Consider the following 16,698-nt stretch of genomic DNA (forward strand, 5'->3'; position numbering starts at 1 on the left):
TCAATCATGGACCTAGTTAGGTGTTTGCAGCCCCAAAACCCTTTTTAATCTATATTGTTATCTTTCAATCACATGGCAAAGGAACATAATGTACACAACGTTTACAAACCTGTGAAGTATGGACGAAGTAGTTAGTTATGAACAACAAATCAAGGGATGGATAATATGTTTCAAAATGTGTCCCTTTTCTAGTGAAACTTTGCCCATGTGATAACAACATTGTGTTGAACTTTATATGACACTAGTCATCATACATCATGTACATGCTTTTCAATAAAAGTATGGTTGAAATTTGCTGACAAAGATGCTTCTTAACATTACATACCTGTACTTTATATTCATTTGTTTCTTTTGCATATTAATTTCAGAACGATACAGATTACAGTGTGACCAAATTGAAGCATTATGGCTGCCGATGAGGGAGTTAGCTGGTCGACTTAGCAACCACTTTAATCGTGCCAAAGACTTTAAGGTTTTCTTTGATGGAGCTTTGCCGCTTCAGGAGTACTTTGATTTGGTGGATGTTCACTTTGAGGTGAGCACCAAACAGGCATCTGCCTGACTCTCTTGTACAGGACTTGTGTGACTCAGGAACACTGCATTGGGAAGAAATTATGTTCATGTATTCCTAATATCATACATGCTCAGTGATGTAGTGATTTATCATCATGCTATCATTATACTGCTGCCACATGCTACTTCAATCAGGTCAAATGACCAGAATTGTCTCTGGTTTGTAAACAAACAGGGTATCTGGATATGCTGATATCAGAGAAGTCCATGGTAACCAGTGTAATCATGGTTTACGTTTGAAAGTTGTTGGTTCCATGTCATAGCCTATGTAAGAAATGTAAGGGTGACCCTAGTACTATAGAAGCAAACCTCAAGGGCCCAAGGAACCCCCCTTAGTTTTGAACGCCGCTAATGGATGTCTGTCTGCGGAAATTAGCCACTGCCCTACTACAACAGCAACAGCTTCAATGAGGAATCCGGGTTAGAATTTGTCACAACAACCTGTGCTGGTCATAAGAGACGACCTATGTTATCAGGTGATAACTGGATTATTTACAGGCTACTGTCAGGCTACTGTCATATGCAGCATTATAAATTGGCACTAGTCCTGTAGTCCTTGCCAAACTGCTCAATAGTTAAGGTACCATAAGGACTAAAGTACTCACGGAAATGAAAAAAACCCTGTTTTTTCGATCTCATTTTAAATAATTGCAGTTAATATACAAAATATATAAATATTCAAACAACTCAATTAGTACTAATTGGGCTTTGGCACAAATACAGCGTATCAAAGGTTTTTATGTCTTTTTACATGTAAAAGTGTGTAAAAATATGAACAAACAGACTATTGTGAAACTGAGCATAACCAGGTGTTAGTAGATCAAGGTGAATGTCCATGACCTATGACACCTTGACGACAGGTGAAAACAGACGCTTGAAACCCACGTGCATGTGATTTGTCAGTGGTAAGTGATTTGTGAGTGGCATTGTGGGATAGTGAATCATCGTCAAAATATCAGAACGTAAAAGTAACATATTCCCTTCTCAAACAACAACTTACATGTCATTATTACTATGTACATAAACATAGCTGTTATTTTTATTGTTGTTTTGATAACTTTTTTCCAGGCTTATTTAGCCTGTTTCTGCCATGTCAATTTGGACTTAGTTTTATTTTTGAATGTTGAAAGTGCCTACAAATTACCTCCTGTAAAGTACATTTTGTATTGAGCACTAGCAAATCCAGACTAGTACTTTTCCAGTTGTTTTGTTATTTCGTATTTACATCTACGTAATGCTTTGTGTCAATTATTAAATCGCGCAAAACAGGTTTTTTTCATTTCCATGAGTACTTTAGTAGAAATTTGCCATTCTTAAGGATTTTACTATATGCTATTATCATTAGGACTAGTGGACTAAAAATGTTAGTTTCTACCGCTGATATGGCTGAGTATTTGTTACACAACAAACAAAACACTCCCATGAAAGTTTGAAAATATATCTTTATGTATCAAAGTGGCTCTGTCATTATCAATAAGGATTCAATGTCAGCATGAGAACCATACAACCATTGTATATGTTGTAAACAAAGGAAAAATACACCAGTGAAAATAGATGAAAGTTAACCATTTAATTGAATACCGGTATGTTTTCTCTACGTATGTAGACATTAAAAAATGATGTGGATGAAACAATGTGTGTTGGAAGAGCTGTTGTCTGGATATCATATTTATTCCTGTCATATTAAACACAGTGTCATGACTAGCTGTCCAGGTTGTTGCTTCAAACTGTCTATTACTGTATTGATAATGGTAAAATGGGTCAATATTTTTCTAGTTTCGGTTGAGTGCTGAGAAATGTAAGGAGGTTCTGGAGCAGAGGGCCCAGCAGTTCCGGATGATTCAGAAGAGATTGCTCACCAAGTTCAAGGACAAAACTCCATCTCCACTACAGAACCTGGACACTCTCCTGGAAGGCACTTTCAGACAGGTGGGCATTTCTAGTGGCAGCAGGAAGGAGTGCAGCATCAGATATGTGCTTGTCATTTAGTATTGGATGCCTGGGATCAACAACATTTATCTACATTGTAACGCTGTGTAACACAGGGCACTGTCATTCAACGACTAAATATAGGGATAGCATCTAATTATGATATCATATGCTTCCATGGCAGTAATCAAATTGGCTATATCCAGTGTCACAATGATGCCTGGAGCAGTAATGGGACTGCACCTTTTTTAAGCCTATGTCAAAATATGGGAGCTTCTGTAGTTGAAGTACTAGTACTACTACAGTCAACCCCTGAAGATCTGGGTTAGAAGTGGTCTTCAGCAACCATAATTGTCGTAAGAGGCAATTAACAGGATCAGGTGGTCAGGCTCGTTGACTTGGTTGATTTATATAATCCATCCCAATTGCTCATGGTTTCAATCACTGGATTATCTGGCCCAGACTCGATTATTTACAGTGTGACATTAAACAACAAACAAACCACTACAGTCACTTTTACAAGTCGACATCCATGATTAGGTAGAGATAATGCAAACTACTCATTCAAACAACAGACAGTGTCAGTGTTTGGAATATAAATGGCTATTGAATATACATAGAAGGTTCACTATGTGTTTTTATGTATAGCAAATTTGGTCATGAATGGTCCTAAAGCAATGCTTGTTTGTGGCTTGTTTGTTGTTTAACACCACACTCAGCAATAGTCTAGTTATATGATGCGGTCTGTAAATAATCAAGTCTGGACCAGACAATCCAGTAACTGACATTAGTGCATTGATCAACGCAATTTTGATCGATGACATGCATCAAACCAAGTCAGCGAGCCTGACCACCTGATCCTATTAGTCGCCTATTACGGCAAGCATGGGTTGGTGAAGACCTATTCTACCCCGGTTCTTCACGGGTCCCTAAAGCAATGCCATTGCTTTGAATAGTTGTGCACCTAACGATTGTTGGTTTGATGCCCAGATTCCCTCTGATTCTGATCTTTGGTTTGTCAGCACCATAACCATGCCATAAAAAATGCCTAGACCTGCATATCTTTGGGTTTGCTGCCCACATAAAGCTTACTATTCAAACTCACTCATTCACCGATTTATTTTTGTGTGTGTACAGATCATCGCTCTAGCAGATGGTGTGGAGGAGAATAGACGGGCCCAGGAGGTGGCCGCCACAAACCTCAGCTCAGCTACACACTTGCTCAACTTCCTCATCAAGATCTGGACGGACATGACTGATGATGAATTCCAGGTCTTGGAGTCAGCGGTGTCCCCCATAGTGAATGATAGTGAACAACAGGTGAGATGATGTCTCCTGTCTTTAGTTCTGTAAACTGAGAACATCCCTTAGTGAGTTACTCACTATGATTAGTGAGGCTGGGGGGGTGGGTAGGCTAGTCGTTTCAGTGTTAGCTTGTCCTCAGGAATACCTAGATTTAATTTCCCACAATGTGTGCAGCCCATTTGTTGTCCCCCTGCAATTATGTGGTTGGAATATTGCTTAAAGGGGCCTTTAACAATGCTCACTCTTCCACTCACTCTGCTGACATAGGTTGTAAATGGTCAATCCCTGCATGGATTATGGGGCACGGGTGGTCCAGTCGTCTCAGGCGCCGCGATTCGCTGTGCAGTTGAGTCCCTTGGGCACGCTAGAAACCTATGATTGTGGGCTTGAATCCCGGTTCGCCCCGATTATATTTCTAGGTTTGTCAGCACCATACCCGTGCTCGTGGGTTTCACCTGAGTGGTAAATGTCTGAGACCTGTATCACTTCGGGCTTTCCTCCTACATTAAGCTGACACGCCGCGCTATAACTGGAATACTGTTAAAAGCGACGTTAAACCCAACTCACTCTCTCACTGCCTGGTAACAGGAATAAAAAGTACTGATGTGTAATGGACACTTGCCTTGACCATGTGTTATTATGCCCTGACGGTGTAGATCTTTGCTCCTGCTATCAAACAAAGGATTATTAATAGGCTGCCATGATAGAGCCTGAATATTGCATACTGTTGTATAAAACAAACTGCACTCTTATTAATAGGCTGCCATGATAGAGCCTGAATATTGCATACTGTTGTATAAAACAAACTGCACTCTTATTAATAGGCTGCCATGATAGAGCCTGAATATTGCATACTGTTGTATAAAACAAACTGCACTCTTATTAATAGGCTGCCATGATAGAGCCTGAATATTGCATACTGTTGTATAAAACAAACTGCACTCTTATTAATAGGCTGCCATAATAGAGCCTGAATATTGCATACTGTTGTATAAAACAAACTGCACTCTTATTAATAGGCTGCCATGATAGAGCCTGAATATTGCATACTGTTGTATAAAACAAACTGCACTCTTATTAATAGGCTGCCATGATAGAGCCTGAATATTGCATACTGTTGTATAAAACAAACTGCACTCTTATTAATAGGCTGCCATGATAGAGCCTGAATATTGCATACTGTTGTATAAAACAAACTGCACTCTTATTAATAGGCTGCCATGATAGAGCCTGAATATTGCATACTGTTGTATAAAACAAACTGCACTCTTATTAATAGGCTGCCATGATAGAGCCTGAATATTGCATACTGTTGTATAAAACAAACTGCACTCTTATTAATAGGCTGCCATAATAGAGCCTGAATATTGCATACTGTTGTATAAAACAAACTGCACTCTTATTAATAGGCTGCCATGATATAGCCTGAATATTGCATACTGTTGTATAAAACAAACTGCACTCTTATTAATAGGCTGCCATGATAGAGCCTGAATATTGCATACTGTTGTATAAAACAAACTGCACTCTTATTAATAGGCTGCCATGATAGAGCCTGAATATTGCAAACTGTTGTATAAAACAAACTGCACTCTTATTAATAGGCTGCCATGATAGAGCCTGAATATTGCAAACTGTTGTATAAAACAAACTGCACTCTTATTAATAGGCTGCCATGATAGAGCCTGAATATTGCATACTGTTGTATAAAACAAACTGCACTCTTATTTATAGGCTGCCATGATAGAGCCTGAATATTGCATACTGTTGTATAAAACAAACTGCACTCACTCACTGTAGATTGTGCAGGTGCTGTTGAGTGTGTTGAGGGGTGGCCTGAGATGGTAGATGGTATACATGTACTGAGTGGTTGAATCTTACAGGGGTGGCCTGAGATGGGAGATTGTATACATGTACTGAGTGGTTGAATCTTGCAGGGGTGGCTTGAGATGGTAGATGGTATACATGTACTGACTGGTTGAATCTTGCAGGGGTGGCTTGAGATGGGAGATTGTATACATGTACTGAGTGGTTGAATCTTGCAGGGGTGGCTTGAGATGGTAGATTGTATACATGTACTGAGTGGTTGAATCTTGCAGGGGTGGCCTGAGATGGTAGATTGTATACATGTACTGAGTGGTTGAATCTTGCAGAGGTGGCCTGAGATGGGAGAATGTATACATGTACTGAGTGGTTGAATCTTGCAGGGGTGGCAGGAGATGGTAGATGGTATACATGTACTGAGTGGTTGAATCTTACAGGGGTGGCTTGAGATGGGAGATTGTATACATGTACTGAGTGGTTGAATCTTACAGGGGTGGCCTGAGATGGTAGATGGTATACATGTACTGAGTGGTTGAATCTTACAGGGGTGGCCTGAGATGGTAGATGGTATACATGTACTGAGTGGTTGAATCTTTCAGGGGTGGCCTGAGATGGTAGATGGTATACATGTACTGAGTGGTTGAATCTTGCAGGGGTGGCCTGAGATGGTAGATGGTATACATGTACTGAGTGGTTGAATCTTGCAGGGGTGGCCTGAGATGGTAGATGGTATACATGTACTGAGTGGTTGAATCTTGCAGGGGTGGCCTGAGATGGTAGATGGTATACATGTACTGAGTGGTTGAATCTTGCAGGGGTGGCCTGAGATGGTAGATGGTATACATGTACTGAGTGGTTGAATCTTACAGGGGTGGCCTGAGATGGTAGATGGTATACATGTACTGAGTGGTTGAATCTTGCAGGGTTGGCCTGAGATGGTATACATGTACTGAGTGGTTGAATCTTGCAGGGGTGGCCTGAGATGGTAGATGGTATACATGTACTGAGTGGTTGAATCTTGCAGGGGTGGCAGGAGATGGTAGATGGTATACATGTACTGAGTGGTTGAATCTTGCAGGGTTGGCCTGAGATGGTAGATTGTATACATGTACTGAGTGGTTGAATCTTACAGGGGTGGCCTGAGATGGTAGATTGTATACATGTACTGAGTGGTTGAATCTTGCAGGGGTGGCAGGAGATGGTAGATGGTATACATGTACTGAGTGGTTGAATCTTGCAGGGGTGGCCTGAGATGGTAGATGGTATACATGTACTTAGTGGTTGAATCTTGCAGGGGTGGCAGGAGATGGTAGATGGTATACATGTACTGAGTGGTTGAATCTTTCAGGGGTGGCCTGAGATGGTAGATTGTATACATGTACTGAGTGGTTGAATCTTGCAGAGGTGGCCTGAGATGGGAGATGGTATACATGTACTGAGTGGTTGAATCTTGCAGGGGTGGCAGGAGATGGTAGATGGTATACATGTACTTAGTGGTTGAATCTTTCAGGGGTGGCAGGAGATGGTAGATGGTATACATGTACTGAGTGGTTGAATCTTTCAGGGGTGGCCTGAGATGGTAGATGGTATACATGTACTGAGTGGTTGAATCTTGCAGGGGTGGCCTGAGATGGTAGATGGTATACATGTACTGAGTGGTTGAATCTTGCAGGGGTGGCCTGAGATGGTAGATGGTATACATGTACTGAGTGGTTGAATCTTGCAGGGGTGGCCTGAGATGGTAGATGGTATACATGTACTGAGTGGTTGAATCTTGCAGGGGTGGCCTGAGATGGGAGATGGTATACATGTACTGAGTGGTTGAATCTTGCAGGGGTGGCCTGAGATGGTAGATGGTATACATGTACTGAGTGGTTGAATCTTGCAGGGTTGGCCTGAGATGGTAGATCGTATACATGTACTGAGTGGTTGAATCTTGCAGGGGTGGCCTGAGATGGTAGATGGTATACATGTACTGAGTGGTTGAATCTTGCAGGGGTGGCCTGAGATGGTAGATGGTATACATGTACTGAGTGGTTGAATCTTACAGGGGTGGCCTGAGATGGGAGATTGTAAACATGTACTGAGTGGTTGAATCTTACAGGGGTGGCTTGAGATGGTAGATGGTATACATGTACTGAGTGGTTGAATCTTACAGGGGTGGCCTGAGATGGTAGATGGTATACATGTACTGAGTGGTTGAATCTTACAGGGGTGGCTTGAGATGGGAGATGGTATACATGTACTGAGTGGTTGAATCTTACAGGGGTGGCCTGAGATGGTAGATTGTATACATGTACTGAGTGGTTGAATCTTGCAGGGGTGGCCTGAGATGGTAGATTGTATACATGTACTGAGTGGTTGAATCTTGCAGGGTTGGCCTGAGATGGTAGATTGTATACATGTACTGAGTGGTTGAATCTTACAGGGGTGGCAGGAGATGGTAGATGGTATACATGTACTGAGTGGTTGAATCTTGCAGGGGTGGCAGGAGATGGTAGATGGTATACATGTACTGAGTGGTTGAATCTTGCAGAGGTGGCCTGAGATGGTAGATGGTATACATGTACTGAGTGGTTGAATCTTGCAGGGGTGGCCTGAGATGGTAGATGGTATACATGTACTGAGTGGTTGAATCTTGCAGAGGTGGCCTGAGATGGTAGATGGTATACATGTACTGAGTGGTTGAATCTTGCAGGGGTGGCAGGAGATGGTAGATGGTATACATGTACTGATTGGTTGAATCTTACAGGGGTGGCTTGAGATGGGAGATGGTATACATGTACTGAGTGGTTGAATCTTGCAGGGGTGGCTTGAGATGGTAGATGGTATACATGTACTGAGTGGTTGAATCTTGCAGGGGTGGCCTGAGATGGTAGATGGTATACATGTACTGAGTGGTTGAATCTTGCAGGGGTGGCCTGAGATGGTAGATGGTATACATGTACTGAGTGGTTGAATCTTGCAGGGGTGGCCTGAGATGGTAGATGGTATACATGTACTGAGTGGTTGAATCTTGCAGGGGTGGCAGGAGATGGTAGATGGTATACATGTACTGAGTGGTTGAATCTTGCAGGGGTGGCCTGAGATGGTAGATGGTATACATGTACTGAGTGGTTGAATCTTGCAGGGGTGGCAGGAGATGGTAGATGGTATACATGTACTGAGTGGTTGAATCTTGCAGGGTTGGCCTGAGATGGTAGATGGTATACATGTACTGAGTGGTTGAATCTTTCAGGGGTGGCCTGAGATGGTAGATTGTATACATGTACTGAGTGGTTGAATCTTGCAGGGGTGGCAGGAGATGGTAGATGCAGCTGTGACGCATCTGTTGCGGACGACACTGGCCAAGTCAGCGAAGGACCAGACTGTGAACCCCTCCCCCCTTACTGTTCCACAGGATACAACCAAAGTGAAGAAGCATATAGCGTTACTCTGTGATAGACTTGGGAAAGGTGTAAGGCTTGTTGAAGGGTTGTCAGGTGAGTCAATACATGAAAAGTCATCAACCCATGAAGATCTGGCTTAGATCTTCAGCAACCCATGCTTGTTGTAAGAGGTGACCAACGGTGGTTGTCAGGCTCGATGACTTGGTTGATGCATGTCATCATATCCCAATTGTTTGATCCATGTTCACAGTGTCAATCTCTGGATTGACTGGTCTAGACTTGTTTGTGGATAGACTGCTGTGATATAGCTAGAATATTGCTGAGTGCGGTGTTAAACATATCCACACATATTCGCTCTTCATGGGTTAATATCCCAGATATTTCCCGATATGGCTCCTAAGTTTGTCACCACCATAACCATGCACCAAAATAGTAAGCTCGTAAGACTAGTTCTACTGTAAGCCTTTCTCCCATATTAAACTAACACACAGTGAAATAACTGAGAGAAGCCTCAAGGTGATGTTAACCACTCATTCACTAAATGGGATGCCGGAATTTTTTCAGTAGATTTTAGTCTTATATTAACAAGTATCAGCCAGTCTTACTTTGGCAAGTGCAATTCTGTTAGATTCTGGCTGTAGATAAGAGGTGATAGCATTTGTCAGGATAGTATGAACTTCATATATACATTCTTCAATGTAGATCGGAAAGAGCGAAAAATGAAACTGCCTCCATCCAACAAGAGCATAACAGAAAATGGAGAAACAGATTCCTTGATGGGCGACACATCTGCACTGGACTCAGTTGTCAACACCAAGTACAAAGACAAGAAGAAGAAGAAGAAGCACAAGAGAGATGAAGGGATGAAGAACGGCCGGACGCTCAATGAACTGGAGCCGATGGGTCTGCCAGTCATGGACAAACCTAATGCAGGTAGGCTTACATACTGTGCCCAAGTCTGGATGCAACACTAGATTTCAAGGTGTACAGTTTTCAATACGGGTGTTTGTCATATTGACCCCGACTCTCTTGCATTATTATTGTTTACCATAAGGTTGGAATTGCTGCTGGGATTAAGTTTGCAGCGTGAGTTTATGAGAATGCACCCTGTCCTGTGTGTGTGGATGAGCTTTTATTCCAGCAGTTTATTTAATAAGCATGGACATAGAAATGTGATCGTTTACATCATGTCTCTATAGGGCAGTATTAATCTTGGTTTGACTGAGGCCCTTATGGTCAACCTCAGAAGACTGCTATATAAAATCTTTTTCTTCACCATCAAAAATGATGCCTTGGCAGACTAATAAATATTATAATACACTGGCTTTGAGCAGTGGTTATTGAAACGCCTTCAGGGTGTAGACACGTATTGGCCCAGCTAGTGTGCTACAAATGGTAAACTTGTAACAGCACACCTCTGTGTTGGCAGGCATGTCGGACAGCAGGAAACAACAACACATTGAAGACATGGTGCCAGACCTGGGCGATATGGATGGACCAAACCTCAGCAACGGCAATGATGACAGCAAGGAAGTCGTCTTTGCTTTGTGAGGATTTCAACTGTAAGTATTGCAAGGAGTATGTTACCATGGTTATATGAATGTATTTTATGCTCAATTCATTTTGGCAATAAGGAGATAAACATACTGTTTTCATTGTAGAGTTGAGATATGTGACCTTTAGATGCAATAGATAGAGAATATCTATATTCAAATGGTTGTCCCTTAACTTTGTAGTACACACTCCTAATTTATTTCTTATGTATAAGTTTTTCTTGGATGGGTATATTAGAATTTGATCAGGTAAAAACAAGCAATTTGTTTCCAACATTTGTTGATATTATTCGAACTACCTTCTGACAATGATTGAGACAGAAGGTTCCAGTGGTTGTCAAAAATCAGCTCTTTCAATCAGAGATTGTTATTATGATTGTTCAAAGTTAAAATGGAATGAAGATCAATTAGAGTGCTTCAGATGCTATGTTGCCTGGGTCATGTACCCTGAAAAACTAAAACACATGACCACTTGTTTCTGAGCAATGAATGTATGCCTGTATTTCTCAACAATGAGTGACCCATAAGAATTCTCATCAGTCTGAAACTGATTTGAATAGTCTCTTTTCATACCAAGTTATTTCCCTTGGTCTGTACGAAGACCTGTCTTGTCTGTATGTTTTTTTATATACCTAACTAACCATAAGATGTATGTATGTGTGTCTCCAGTCATAGATGGACACAATGAGGATGTCATGTCATGTCATCAAGGAATGCTGCTGTTGTTATTGTGGGTTTTTTTAGATGTAACTAACCTTTTATTCATTACGATGTGGACATGCCATGCCAGACACTGTTTAGATTTACCCACAGCTGAATCCTTTTCAATAACTATTTCTTGCTATTCTGTTCAGCCTGTCCATATGTTCACCATTTTCTGTGTTTGTCCTGTTTTCAAGTACAGTACATTTGTGATTTGTCATTGATATCTGTGCCTAAGCTGCTCAGAATGTACAGCTCTTCTGTCCACTAAATAGCCACAAAATGGGGTTATTTTTAGAAATAGAACAACACAAAGGCAATAGCTTATCTTGGGACAAACTGTGAGCAGAGCTGTCATCTTCTCACTCTTTGACTTATCATTTTAAATATATATCATTGAAATCAGAATTGAAGTACCACAGTTCAGTCGGTGATGTTATGCTTGAATTTAAATTTTCTGGGCTCTAATATGTGAGGATAATGATTGTGGCATGCAATGGGATGGAGTTTTCTTTGTAAACATACATGCAAGTGAAGGATGTTGGCAAGTGTGTGTCGTGTTAGTGATGGAAAACCGTGCTGCCACGCGTCGTTAATTCTTGTGTCATGATTGAAACTAATAGGCAGTGCCATGCCAAAAACAACACCTTAAGACCATGGGATGTGTTCTTATGTGTGCCAGTATGGTTACACTCTGCCTGTTAACCCTGTCTGTATGCTGACTGATAACCCTGTCTGTACGCAGACTGTTAACCCTGTCTGTATGCTGACTGATAACCCGGTCTGTACACAGGGTTAATAGTCAGTGTACAACCGGGGTTATCAGTAAGAGTGTACAGATGGGGTTCACAGTCAGTGTACAGACAGGGTTATCGGTCAGCATACAGACAGGGTTATCAGTCAGCGTACAGGCATGGTTATCGGTCAGCATACAGACAGGGTTATCGGTCAGCATACAGACAGGGTTATCAGTCAGCGTACGACAGGGTTAAAAGTCAGCGTCCAGGCAGGGTTATCGGTCAGCATACAGGTAGGGTTATCGGTCAGCGTACAGGCAGGGTTATTGGTCAGAGTACAGGCAGGGTTATCGGTCAGCATACAGGTAGGGTTATCGGTCAGCGTACAGGCAGGGTTATCGGTCAGCATACAGGTAGGGTTATCGGTCAGCATACAGGCAGGGTTATCAGTCAAAGCATACAGACAGGGTTATCAGTCAAAGCATACAGACAGGGTAAACAATTAACAGTCAGCTTACAGACAGGGTTATCAGTCAGCATACAGACAGGGTTATGGGTCAGCGTACAGGCAGGGTTATCAGTCAAAGCATACAGACAGGGTTATCAGTCAAAGCATACAGACAGGGTAAACAATTAACAGTCAGCTTACAGACAGGGTTATCAGTCAGCATACAGACAGGATTATCAGTCAAAGCAAACAGACAGGGTTATCAGTCAAAGCATACAGACAGGGTAAACAATTAACAGTCAGCATACAGACAGGGTTATCAGTCAGCGTACAGGCAGGGTTATCAGCCAGCATACACACAGGGTTATCAGTCAGCATGCAGACAGGGTTATCAGTGTACAGACAGGGTTAACAGTGTACAGACAGGGTTAACAGTCAGTGGACAGACAGGGTTAACAGTCAGTGTACAGACATGGTTAACACTCAGTGTACAGACAGGGTTAACAGTCAGTGTACAGACAGGGTTAACAGTCAAAGCATACAGACAGGGTTAACAGTCAAAGCATACAGACAGGGTAAACAGTAATAGTCTGCATACAGAGAGGGTTAACAGTCAGTGTACAGACAGGGTTAACACTCAGTGTACAGACAGGGTTAACACTCAGTGTACAGACAGGGTTAACAGTCAGTGTACAGACATGGTTAACATTCAGTGTACAGACAGGGTTAACAGTCAGTGTACAGACAGGGTTAACAGTCAGTGAACAGACAGGGTTTTCAGTCTGGTCAGCATACAGACAGGGTTAACAGCCTGGGCATGCAGACAGGGTTTTCAGTCTGGGCAGACTGTCTGTTAACAGTCAGCATACAGACAGGGCTTACAGCCTGGGCATGCAGACAGGGTTAACAGCCTGGGCATGCAGACAGGGTTTTCAGTCTGGGCAGACAGTCTGTGTTAACAGTCAGCATACAGACAGGGTTTACACCCTGGGCAATGCAGACAGGGTTTTCAGTCTGCTCAGACAGTCTGTGTTAACAGTCAGCATACATGCAGGGTTTACAGCCTGGGCATGCAGACAGGGTTTTCAGTCTGGGCAGACAGTCAGCATACAGACAGGGTTAACAGCCTGGGCATGCAGACAGGGTTTTCAGTCTTGGCAGACAGTCTGTTAACAGTCAGCATACAGACAGGGTTAACAGCCTGGGCATACAGACAGGGTTTTCAGTCTGGGCAGACAGTCTGTGTTAACAGTCAGAGTGTACAGACAGAGTTAACTGTCTGGGCAGGCAGTCGGCATACAGTTGGAGTTAGCAGTGTGAGTACAGTCTGCGCTCTCAGTACTTGTTTACCCTCAGGTCCTATGTGAGCTAATTATCATAAATATGCACTATGTAATATGCATTTTCAGTAATGAAGTATAAGATAAGATCAGTTGCAAAAGAAGGAAAATAGCACGCTCATTAGAAAAGTTAATTCATGTTATGATTCAATGAGATTATAATCCAACACAGTAATCATGTGATTTTATCCCAGATACCATGACGTCTTCTTGCAATTCAAAACACATTTTAGGATGAAAGATTTAGAAAGCCAAGAAACTGCTATTAAATGATAATTTTCTTTTTATTATGCAACAGGAAGTATTTCTCATGAAGCCTATCATTGCATGCTCGGGTTCGGATAATTCAAGAGAAAGTCCCAGCAACTAAAATCTGTAAATCACTTCACTCTTTATATCAAGACTATAATTCATGGCAAAGAAACAAGGCTTGTCCTGAGCAGGTAAAGCCATCTTTTCACCACAAAACTATCTTAATTTGATCTGTAACCCTTGTGCAGTACACAACTTTTAACATAGAGGGCTACACGAGTGCAAATTCTATTCATATGTCCACTTATGGTCCATTGTTAGTCATTATACATTGAAAGGATAATCAATTAGAATTCCTGCAATAACTGGCCTTCTAGCCTGAATTAGCCTAATCTCCCATTAGATGGGCAGATGAATGGATCACTTCAGCTCTTAAACAGTTCAGATAAAAAAAACCTGCACGGTTCCCCGACGGAATAAGTTTCCCAGTGGGAGTAAAACTGATACTGTTAATTTGAACCACAATTGAAGTCTTTCTTCCTATTGTACATTTGTCACTACTCAGACCTGTACTTAGCTACTTAAATTTCTCCATTCCCAAGGTTCGAGTTTCTCCGCTTGTAACCTGATACTCCAGTCTGTTGAAGTTAATTACAGTTTTCTGACGTGCAAGTCCCTCTCGGAAACAGCACCGGGATCACAATTGTGTGAACACGAGTCAGCGACGCCCACTAAATCTTGCTAATTCTGGGGTACAGTTACCCGCAAATGTTTTTGCATGACATCGCTAAAACCTGTAACATTTTGTAGGGTAACCTTCTCTTGTTGATGTCTGTGATAAGGGACAGGTTACTGTGTTTCTAGATGGAATCAACAAGTTGTTATGGCAGTAGGTATAGTAAGGCTGTTTCTGCTGATCTTATGGCGGAGATGTTCATGCATTCTGGGGTGTCTTTATCACTCAACTGCCATTACGGTCAAAGTTTAAAAACAGTTTTTGAAAGAAACACCTGCATATCTTAAACGAGATGAGGATAATGATTTGTTGTTTTTCTCTGATTACATTTTTGATAAAAAGCAATTTTTCATCTAAAATACCTTCTACCTTTAACATTATTATGGTTGCCTGCTGTGTATATATTGCTTTGGGAAATCTTCAAAGTACTTTTTGTTTCCTGTTCAGATGGATTGTTTCGATTTTGTAACTTGATATCTGTCTTTGTAACTTGATATCTGAATTTGTTTGATGGAATAATTTGAAAATATTTGTTCCATAATATTTTTGAGTGAGCTCTCTTTCCAAAATCTTTTCCATAGTGTCTATGAATGTCAGACAGTAAGGCCTGCAGCACTTTGGGCTATCCTCCTACATTAAGCTGACATGCTGTAACATAATGGGCATACAGTTCAAACCCAACTCACTCACTCAATCAGACAGTATGTACATCTTTGCATCTACCAAAATTTCCAGTTTAATGGGTAATGTTTTGTCCTTAAGGGCGATAACACCTTTTTGAAATGATATAATCAAAGTCTAACCTGTTGCCATATATAATGCAATATACATGCACAAATATACAAAGACATAAAATACAATAGATCATTCATTATTATGACGTGTTCAGTGTTGTGTGGGTATTTGAAGAATCATCATTTTGGAATATGGAAACATAAAAGACTGAGGTTCAATGAAAATCAAAATGAGCTTTATCTATTGTAATTATCTGATCATTGTCAAAACAAATGGGATGAAGTCACTGTAAGCAGTGAAATGTGAAATATTCATTTGAGGTTTGCAACACTGTTAATGTACCATCATTACCGGTATTTTAGTGATTGAAAATAAGTATAAATTATTATTTATGATATTTAAGATGACTAAGTATAGTTGGTAACTGGTCATTAAATTTGTATTTGAAATATATTTAGGATCAAATATTATAAATGCAAATTTGCCACATTAATATCTATCAATTCCTGATCATAATTGAGTTGTAATCATGGTAATTGGCAACAAACAGCTACCAGTCATCCCTATATACTTTTTATGCATCATGCACCAACCATGGATATCAAAAACACCAAAATGATTTCCAGCTCTTTTATTGTCCTTGAGGACAACCTTATTGAAATGATATAGTTGAAGTCCAACCTGTTGCCTCAGCACTTGTTCCCGGCTAGTTCTATTTTGAACTTTGTATTATGATGTGTAGTTGATGACACAATTTGTTAGTTTCTTTCACAATTTCATGGACAGTTTTTAGTAATTTTTATACACCTCTGAGTAATGAACAGTGTTTAGTAATTTTTATATATGTGTTGCAGTCAAAATACACAATTTTTTCTCCAACTTTACATGCTCACATTTCGCTTTTTATCACCTAGCTGGCAGTAGATGCTGTTCTGAAATGCATGCATATAGCATATGTGGCAATAATATGACTTATCTATGGATACATGAAGTATATGTCATGTTTAGAGTGAGGAATTCAAACATAGAGGATAACACATAGCAAACTGTCAACAAAGCGAACTGGAATTAACGATCAGCTGATCCCATGTATCACTTTGGACTGCCATCAAGTGGTTTACTATTATGAGTCGTGGTCATTCCTGATGTATCACAGAACATATAGTTCAGGACAT

General features: G+C 41.0%; 1 protein-coding gene across 1 annotated transcript in view; it reads left to right on the plus strand.

Moving 5' to 3' along the window:
• LOC124149249 (protein PTHB1-like) overlaps window positions 1–16,698 on the plus strand; it is a 53,185-nt gene that overhangs the window by 20,751 nt on the left and 15,736 nt on the right. The window contains exons 18-23 of the mRNA XM_046520707.2: window positions 369–535; window positions 2,350–2,502; window positions 3,640–3,822; window positions 8,924–9,113; window positions 9,723–9,953; window positions 10,450–10,582. Of these exons, the coding sequence (XP_046376663.1) occupies window positions 369–535; window positions 2,350–2,502; window positions 3,640–3,822; window positions 8,924–9,113; window positions 9,723–9,953; window positions 10,450–10,571 (1,046 nt within the window). The 3' untranslated portion in view covers window positions 10,572–10,582. The remainder of the gene's footprint in view (window positions 1–368; window positions 536–2,349; window positions 2,503–3,639; window positions 3,823–8,923; window positions 9,114–9,722; window positions 9,954–10,449; window positions 10,583–16,698) is intronic.

Source organism: Haliotis rufescens, unplaced genomic scaffold, assembly GCF_023055435.1.
Source record: "Haliotis rufescens isolate VD_foot unplaced genomic scaffold, xgHalRufe1.0.p SCAF_4, whole genome shotgun sequence".
In the NCBI taxonomy this organism is placed as follows: Eukaryota; Metazoa; Mollusca; class Gastropoda; order Lepetellida; family Haliotidae; genus Haliotis; species Haliotis rufescens.